The 9,792-nt window shown below is 36.2% G+C and overlaps 1 protein-coding gene across 1 annotated transcript in view; it reads right to left on the reverse strand.

Annotated features, from left to right (window-relative positions):
- LOC119530068 (LRP2 binding protein) overlaps positions 1-7,686 on the reverse strand; it is a 37,978-nt gene extending 30,292 nt beyond the window's left edge. Inside the window, exons 1-3 of the mRNA XM_037831129.1 lie at positions 7,566-7,686; positions 6,278-6,390; positions 3,499-3,612 (exon numbers count right to left, since the gene is read on the reverse strand). Of these exons, the coding sequence (XP_037687057.1) occupies positions 3,499-3,612; positions 6,278-6,390; positions 7,566-7,671 (333 nt within the window). The 5' untranslated portion in view covers positions 7,672-7,686. The remainder of the gene's footprint in view (positions 1-3,498; positions 3,613-6,277; positions 6,391-7,565) is intronic.
- Positions 7,687-9,792: the final 2,106 nt, after the last annotated feature.

Below are 9,792 nucleotides of genomic sequence, written 5' to 3' on the forward strand. Positions count from 1 at the left end.
AAGCATGAGAAAGAATCAGATGAAGTAAAGATATCTTAAACACCATGAGAGGGGGTTGATTCAAGGAGGGTGTGGTCAACTGTAAAATTTTGGAGTAGGGGCAATGTAGTCATGAATTCTACGTGCTATTAAAAATATAGAATATTTTTATGTTCTATTGGCAACAGAGACTATTTAGAAAAGATAAAAGATACTTAACATAAATGGAGAGAAGATAAATTCACTGCATTAAAATTAAGAAGTGTTCTGTTTATCGAAAGATGCCATAAAATGAATGAAACAAGTGACACACTGGAATATATATGCAACCCATATAATCCATAAAAGACTACTATTTAGAATATATAAAGAACTCCTCCATGGAAATATTCTAATCAAAGGTACTACCCACAGCTGGGTGAGTCACATCTCCATGGAAACATCCAATCAAGAGGTCACGTCCTAATCAAAAAGATTAATCAATCTGCTCCACAAGATTGCATCAAAGAACATGACTTTTTCTGGGGGACATGATATATCTAAACTGGCACAACATGTATTAGCAATTCATTCCTTTTTATTCCACTGTGTGTATATACCACATTTGGTTTATCCATTCATTGGTTGATGGACACTTGGGTTGCTTCTGTCTTTTGGCTATTGCATATATGGCCACAATGAACATCAGTGTACAAATATCTGTTTGAGACCCTGCTTTCAGTTCTTTGGGAGTATATACCTAGAAGTGGTATTGTCAGGTCACATGGTAATTCTGTACTTAATTTTCTGAGAACCTGCCAAATTGTCTTCCATAGCTGCCACACCATTTTACATTCCAACCAGCAATGAATGATTGTTCCTATTTTTGTACATCCTCTCCAACACTTGTAATTTTCCATTTTTTAATGGAAGCCATTGTAGTAGGTGTGAAATGGTGTCTAATTGTGGTTTTGATTTGCATTTCCCTAATGGCTAATAATGTTGAGCATCTTTTCATGCACTTTTTTGCTATTTGTATATCTTCTTTGGAGAAAAGTCTATTCAAATCTTTTGCCCATGTTTTAACTGGGTTGTCTTTTTGTTATTGAGTTGAAGGATTTCTTTATATATTCTGGGTATTAGCCCCTTAATGGATATGTGGTTTCCAAATATTTTCTCCCATTGTGTAGGTTGTCATTTTAAATTCATGATAAAGATCTTTGAGGCAAAAAAAGAGAAAAGGTTCTAATTTTGATAAGGTCACATTTATCTATTTTTATTTTGTTTTTTGTGCTTTGTGTGTAAAGTCTAAGAAATAATTGCCTAACATAAGGTTCTGAAGATGTTTCCCTACAATTTCTTCTAGGAGTTTTTAAGTTCTGGTTCTTATATTTAGATCTTTGATCTTATTTTCAGTTGATTTTTCTGTACAGTATGAGGTAAGGGTCTTTTGCATAAGGAGATCCAGTTTTTCCAGCACCATTTGTTGAAGAGACTATTCTTTCCCAGTTGAGTGGACTTGGAACCCTTGTCAAAAATCAGTTGGCCAAAAAAGTGAGGGTTGATTTCTGAACACTCAATTTGATTCCATTGGTATATGTCTGCCCTCATGCCAGGACAGGATTATGCTGTTTTGATTACTAGGGCTTTGCAGTCAGTTTTAAGACTGGGAAGTCTGAGACTTTCAACTTTGTTCTTCTTTTTTAAGATTAACCTCCAATTTTTGTCCCCTCTTTCAACCTATTCTGGAGGGCACTCAGATTTCTAAAAAATGCAAGTCAGATCATTACACTCCTCTGCTCAAATGACTTCCCATCTCCCACAGAATAAAATCTCAAATCCTTAACAATTCTTTACAAAGTCCTACATAATCTTGCCCTTGGCTGCCTCTCCTCTCTTTCCTCCCCCTGATATAGGGTTGGGTCATTTGGGGGATGGAGATACTTGTGTGTTTTGATTAAGCTCTCCCAGATGTTTCCTCCTCTGTTCCCCTTCATTCACCCCAACCCTAGCACTAATTGCTAACCTAGGTAAATAAGGAATTCTACTGCCTGGTCTTAGGTGCCAAAGAGATCTGGCAACCTGGTGATTCCTACTTCTCTGGGAAACCAAAGGGAGGCTTTCTTTATCCTCAGCATTGTGTAAATCCTCCATATATAGGATTTTATGTATCCGCAAATTCTTATTCATTTACTGATATCCAAAGTCTCATAGTTTAGTATAACTCATTCCAAAATAACTGAGGCCTAGAAATATTGTTGATATTCAATAGATTACTAAGTAGGTATTTAAGAGATAATGTAGATTATATTTTATTGATATGAAAGAATATTCAAAATACACTGTTAGGTGAAAAAGAGATTACAAAATGGTATATATAGTATGGTCTTATATTGAGAAAGTGTGTGTGTATTTTTTTTTTCATGGGGCAATACTTGGAAGAATATACTTTAAAATATCAGTGTTCATATTTGATACTAGAATTTGGATGCTCTTATTGCTCATTTTCTAATTTTTCTCTATATTCATATATCTTTGGAATAATTTCAAAATAAATGAAAGCATTTCAAAACAGAAATGTTATTGACAGTTAACAGTAGCAAGGAACATTTTCTGTGGTAAATCAGAGAATTCAAATTGTACAACTGAAAAAATTCATGGTTAAACTGACAATGTAATTTCTCAGCTACAATTACCTGAATTTCCCACATCATCTATTTCTGACCATGTCTGCCATATGAAATGTTTTTCTCCTCAAAATTTAGTGCTACAGATATCTTTATTATTTATATAGTGTATTAAAAATACCATTTTGTCTGTGGTCACTGGGTTTGAAGGAAATTTCATAACATTTTTAGGAAATATTTTAACACACCAAATATTCTATTGTTAGGCAACCATGCTTAGAAAAGGAACCTAAGAGCTCTTTCTCCCAACCCCCTCATCTCACCTGCCCCTGTCCCTCCACAGGTGAACATTGGTGGTAGAACCATATGTCCTGGAAGAGACAGTGTATGATCTAAAACCTATCCAATGTCAATAATTTGCTACTTATGCTTATTTCAATCACAACTGCCCTAAGTACCACTTGAGCAAAAGTATAGTGACCAATTCTATATAGAAGCAATTCTAGTAGAATAACCTAGTTCATAGTAGCATGAAAATAGATTATTAGAAAGATTAAGCATATCTAGCATTAGGCGAGGGTCATTCAACGTAAACTTACCAAAAATTCAAGTAAAAATCAAGCTCATTCCTTTTTATAGTTGAACCTAGTTACTTAAGAATTATCTGGAAGGGTTTTAGAGAGAAGACGCTAGCCTGGGGTAGGAGTTGTGGATGAAAAAGGCAGAGAGGGGTAAAAAGAACTTGATTTCTTTTTACATGAATGTAAAAATGACAACCAATATCCTTTAAAATGCTAAAAAGTTAGATATTATTAAAATATAACGATGGGATATATTATTAAAATATAATAATTTTCATTGTATTAACTACTTTAAGAATGAAATCTCAAATATTGTGAACAAAACAACTTACAGAGTCTGTAGTTGTCCCCAGTCCATCATAATACATGACCCCTAGCTGGTAAACTGCTTGATGATCCTTTTCTTTGATTTCTTCAAACTGTTCTAATGCTTCTTCATACCATCCCTATAATCCCCCCAGAAAATATTTAATTATTTTTATTGTGATCTTAAATTAATCTCAATCAAATATTTTAATTTCCATCTAAATCTGAGTTAGTAGCACTAAATAAAACAAGATATGACAGCAACATATGGAATTATGGAATTTGCAAGTAAGTCATCGGCAACAATCAACACACTATAAAATCACTTCAATAGACCTAAATATGGCAACCGAGGGAAGTGACCAGGAGGAATCTGGGTGAGGCCCCCTTTGGCTTTCACTCTTATTCTTGGCTATTGCAAACCTCCCTTGAAATGACAGCCCAGCCCTCTACTCAGTCTAGCTGGCCACTCATGGAATTTGCAAAACTTCAGAGCAGGGGACAGGGAGGGGGGTGGCAAAGTCTCAGAAAAAATGTAAAGACCAGGATATTAACTATTATGGCTCATGTCCTTCAACTTTGCAATATTCTGGCTAGGGAGAAGATATAGAAAAACAAAACATATGATTCTCTTTCTCCCATAATTCCTATTGAAACTGACATGTCATATGTCACTCATGTGAGGCTCCTCGGCAGTTAGAAGATCTGATCACAAATATACTATACTATAAGGGACTAATATGGGCTTATATCTTAATCTATCATGAAAGTGCCTTATGCTAAAGAAAGAGTGACTTGTGGTGGTGGAAAGAGAGTCACTTAGTAGAATGGATGGTCTTTCCTAGGAAAAGCAGGCTGAAAAAAAACAACTTGAGAAAAACAAAATTGCTCTTTCCATAAACTATAAGTAATCATCAAATTGATAAAATTAATAAAAACTGCCCCAAAATACTAATAAATTTTAAATTTTAAAACACATAATAATTAGACAATATATTATGAATGAATGAATACATGACTGAGTTGTTAAAATTCACTCTCCTTTCTGGCCGTTGTTTGGCCGGAAGTGAGAGTTGCAGGAAAAGTTAGCATACTATTTACAGAGAAAGAGAAAGGAAGTCCTATTGGTTTTCATGATTTTAAACACCATATGAATCTCATAAACCTCAAATATAAACCTTCAACCAGACTTCTCCTTTGAGATCTAGACTCTTCCATGTAAGTTTCTACTTTGAAACCTGTCTACTTGGATGACTAATGGGCATCCCAAACACAGCATGGCCAAACACGGAACTCTTGACTTCCCCTCAAAATTCATTCCTCCCCACTTTTCTATTTTTAATCCGTTTTTCTGTCTCCAAAATAAGTTCAGGACCCAGCTCCACTACCACTACTCTGGTCAAGGCCACCATCCTCTCTTGCCTCACCCAGTATAAAGCCCCCTAAACTGGTCTCATTTCCATTCTTGTCCTCTAAACTGTTCATTACAGACTCAAAAACTTCAATGGGTTCTACTGTATTTTAAACAAAGTTCATCTAGAGCCATTCTCTGCCTTGCTTATTACCACATTGGTCTCTCTTAACTCCCAGAGCTCACCACGCTGTTTCTCATCTCTACAACTTTGTATTTGCTGCCCCTCTACTGGGAATGCCCTTTCACTTGGCTGTTTGCTTGGCTGGTTTCCTTTCCTTTAAGTTTTGTTTTCAATAACAGGCCTTTCCACCTTACTCCTAAGTTATTTTCTATCATAGCATATCATAGCAGTTATTTTCTATCATAACACCCAGTTAGTTGCTTTCAGAGTGCTTTACCTTATTTGTAATTACATATTAATTTATTTTGTACCCCTCTCCCTCACTAGACTGTAGGCTTTAGGAAATGGGGATTGTTCTTACTAACCTCATCACTGTCTAGTCAGAGCTTAGCATAATAGTAGCAAACACTAATATAGCACTAATTAGATGCTAGACCCTGTTGGTGAGTTCATTTACAATTAATATTATTTAATCCTCACAATAGCTCCATGAGATACATATTATCCTTTTTTACAGATGAGGAAACTGAGGCATCAAGAGGTTAAATTTTTGTGTACAAGGAAACACAGCTAACAAGCAACAGAGCCTTATTTGAACTCATGACCAAAGCTGAGAGATCATGCCTCTGACAATTATGCTATACTAACCTCAGGGGCATGATGAGTTCTCAACAACTATCTATTGCCAGAATAAATGAAGGAGCCATCAGAAGGTTAGAGGTACATCCATGAACAGATGCCCAGATATTCTATGAATAGTGAGCGACTGGGGACAGTTGGTCCCTTTTCAAATCTCCTCTTGGGATTCAGTGAAGAGTTGAAGCTATGTCACTGAAGGTGGGATGGTAGTTTGCAAGGTTCCTCCTAGTTCTGATTACCCAGCATAATGTGGGTAAAGAGGGCATTTCCCTCTTCACTCTAAATGGGAATATGTAAAGCTCCCTTTAAGTACCACATAAAAATCAGCATCTTCAATAATTAATAACATTTTAAAATGATATTAAATATATTGAACAAAAATTTTAAATGTTTTTAATTTATGGTATAAAAACTGATTTTAGAGCAAGTGATTCCAATAAATAACATTCATTAGAATGACTGGTATGAAGAAAGATAAGCTGGTACCAGTGTATCATACCTAAAGCCACAGCTTTAGTCTATGTGATTTTTCAGGATTTCCCTGGTACAAAAATGTAATGAACTCTACAGGAATATTTTCTTTGACTATCTAACAGGATTATAGGAAATAAAAACAAAACAAAAATATTACCTCTTCAAAATATAATTGACCTCGTAGGAAATATGCCAGAGGATCCCCTCTTCTTATTCTTTCCTTCAAGAGCTGTAAGGCTTTTTCCACCAAATTAGCATGACTGTAATGATCTGATTGGGAAAAAAAAAAAAGCAATTATATATTTAACCATACAATATGAATTTTCTCTTTTGAAATAATATATTACGTAGAATTCATCTGACTCTGCTAAGCTCGTTTCCTTTCTGGTTTTCATTCCTAAAACTGGCTTCCTTGGCTCTAAAAAGGAGCATGAGAATAGCCACGTTCAGGGTCTGACACAAAATTAGGGGAAACATCTTCAAATTGTCCTCTGAACCCCAGGGTAAACCTATGGGAGAGTTTCTTCAGGAAGAATCTGAGGACTGTTGGCACCAATATGAGGTGTTTGCTTCACCTATACTGGACTATTCACTCTCTTCCTAATACATCTTGTCCCCATGTCTTTGCTCATGCTGTTTCCTTGACCCAGAATTCCTTCCTACTAATCTTCAGAGTCCAACCCAATCCACACCATCTCATTAAACTACACCTACTTGCAATGATATCTTTCCCTTATTTCCTATAGCACATATTGCCTGCTGTCCCTTGATTGGTACACATCACATCATCCTTGGGATGTGCATTGTGGCTATGTATACATATTTTGCTCTTCAAATTAAAATGTAAATTTCTTGAGAATATGAGTCATGTCTTATATTTTATGTTTTTCTCAGTACCTAGCACCATGCCTTTTACAATCAAGAGAGATTTGTTGATTAGTTTTCAAAGTAACCCTGTTTGCTCCAGGGCAGGAGCCCTAGCAATGCAGCCTGTATCCAAGGATTCGTTTTCCTTTGTGCGGAGCTGCCCTGGAGTAAATTCTTAATTTGAGCCTTAATTAGAACTACTCTAGCCAAATGAGCTAACCGTCTCCAATTTAATTTTCTTAAGTCTGTAGAAAAAAAAATGGTAGTTTTAAATGTCATCTTCAAGTAAAGCATGGCACTGTTTTTCTTGAATAGAAGTGAGAGCTGGCTTCTCTTTTCCTAAGTCCTGAGAGTAAAATCAGGATCAGAGTCAGGATCTAATATCCTGATGATTTTGTATCAGATAAATTAAGTAGCAGTTTCATGGATTCTTGTGGGAAAGCTAGAGAGAACTGTACAATTAACCATTTCCTTGAAAACAATAAGATTCTTATTTCTCATCTCTTTCGCTCTAGTGTACATAATTAACTTTTGATGAAAATATTGTCCAAGGGAAGACTGAATATTAGGGTTTGTACCAGAGTTTTCCTTTCTCCATTGGAGGAGTTTTTGGTTATTAGCAGCATACTGGGAGATACAGGTATAAAAGGGGTTCTTGGGCAACTGTTCACTGGTCAACTTCATCCTGTTTCCACAACGTGTATTCTGTAAACAAGAATAAGAAATAAGATGGTAGAAATATCTTTCTCCAGAAAAGTGCAGAAAGTAACTCCTTTCCCACTTGACATCATTATAAAAAAGCATGCTTCCCTCACTGCCTAGAGATAGGACCCCAAACTACCAGCTCTGGGACGTGGATGCTCTTTCCTAGGACACCAGGACTCTCTATAGGTATGAGAGACACAGCATCCTCCATGTCTGTTTCCACAGGATGGGATTAGTGATGAGAACTGTTTGCAAGTCCTCTCTGGCTATCAGTTCACACACTGGATGGGTCATGTTACTTGCCACAACTGCTGCCACTAGTGGGAACTGATGACACTGCCCATACATATAGTTCTTGTGCACTGCTACCTGTCTGTTGCCTGGTTACTGAGGCTCATCAGACCAATCCATTACAAATTAAATCGTCTCTTGTTTTACCTTGGAATACACTTTATTTTAGATGCGCTGTTCAGTTTTATCTTCCCGTCTGTATTGGATTGCCATGTTATAAGATGGATCACAGTTGAATGGTAAATCAGAGCCTTCATATAAAATATAGAGGCCACCTCATTGGGGATGAAGGAGGCCAGGTTGGCAGGGGTAGTGAGACACCAAACTCAGTTGTTGCTATGCTTTTTGTTTACTCCTGGGCATTCTGCTAGTAGAGCTTACTTCCACCAATCAGGAACAAGCTTCCAGTAAAGGTTCCTGATTGGTAGTCAAGAGAAAACTCGAGAGACCTTTAGTGTGATTGGAAGACTGCATTAATACACTTTTGTGATACTACTTTGAACAGTAAAATGCTTCATTAATGAGAATGAAATACAGCAATGGGAGATAATTTGGCATACTAGGGGCGAAAATCACTGAACTATCTTTTTGATTTTGGAAGAGTAATTTAATAATTTTTAGAGTCGATTTCCTCATCTGTAGTTTGGACTGTAAGTCGTTTGAATTATGAAATGAAATCCTTCCTAGATATGAGATTCTTTGATTATATGATCCCAAAAATATTATGGTTGCATTAGTGAATACAAAAGTCCCAATGAGCTTTAGGTTGAACCAATATTAGGTAATGTTTTCAGAAGAAAATCCAAATAGGATGATGTAGATATCCTATCAGTTGTTACTCAGAAACCGGATGTAGAAGTTTTGTCACTAAAGGCATTAACCCAATGTGCTACTATATCCAAAAAGGCTAGGAAAAACTTGGTGTATTCAGGAAGGGCATGAGAAAACGATACCTTACCTCATTTAAACTCCTGTTGCCCTCTGTGGCTGTAATACTGCACATGATTTGCGATGCTATAGTTTAAAGAAAGTGTTGGAGAGGGTCTAGAAAAATATAAACAAAGATTTATTGAGCTCTTATCAAGTTCCAGGCATTGTTATTTGTTCTAGTACTTTACATGCACTAACTCCTCTAAAACTTTATGAAATATGCACATTATGAGGTGCATTGAATGTATGAGGAAACTGAGGCACAGAGACAGAGCTAAGTAATTTGCTTAAGGTTAATTTACTAACAGCTAGTAAATGGGACAGCTGGGATGTACCTAGCATCTATGCACTTCATCATTATTCTACACTCTCTTTCCAGAAAGCAAAACTAACATGATTTTTTTAAAATGGCAAAACTCCTGTAAGTGGATAATCCAAAATTTAGTATTTTTAGCTTGAAAAGATGAGAATTAAGAGAAGACTGGGGGAAAAAAAGGGGTGTGTTTATTTCTGCAAAATCTTAGGATTGTATATAAAATCGTCATTTGAAACGACATCTTTTTGTATAATGCAAATTTAGAAAATTCTATAATAAATTCTATAACAGAAATTCAGACATTAATTGATGATATAGAACCTGAAAGAAATCTAAGATTTTAAAGGGAATAGCAGGTGTTGGGGATGCTGTTGGTAGCCTTTCCAGATCCTGTTTTTGAGTTATGTCCCCACCCCCAGCTGCTGTCAATGTTACGTGTTAACAACTCACAGCTGCTCCTTCTCTGTAGAATTACCCTCAGCTAAACAAGTCTCCTCACTCTAGAACACTGCTCCCTCCTTCTTGGAGACAGATGTTGGCGAACAACACTGGCACAAGGGCTC

This window comes from Choloepus didactylus, chromosome 3 (assembly GCF_015220235.1).
Source record: "Choloepus didactylus isolate mChoDid1 chromosome 3, mChoDid1.pri, whole genome shotgun sequence".
NCBI classification, from domain to species: Eukaryota; Metazoa; Chordata; class Mammalia; order Pilosa; family Megalonychidae; genus Choloepus; species Choloepus didactylus.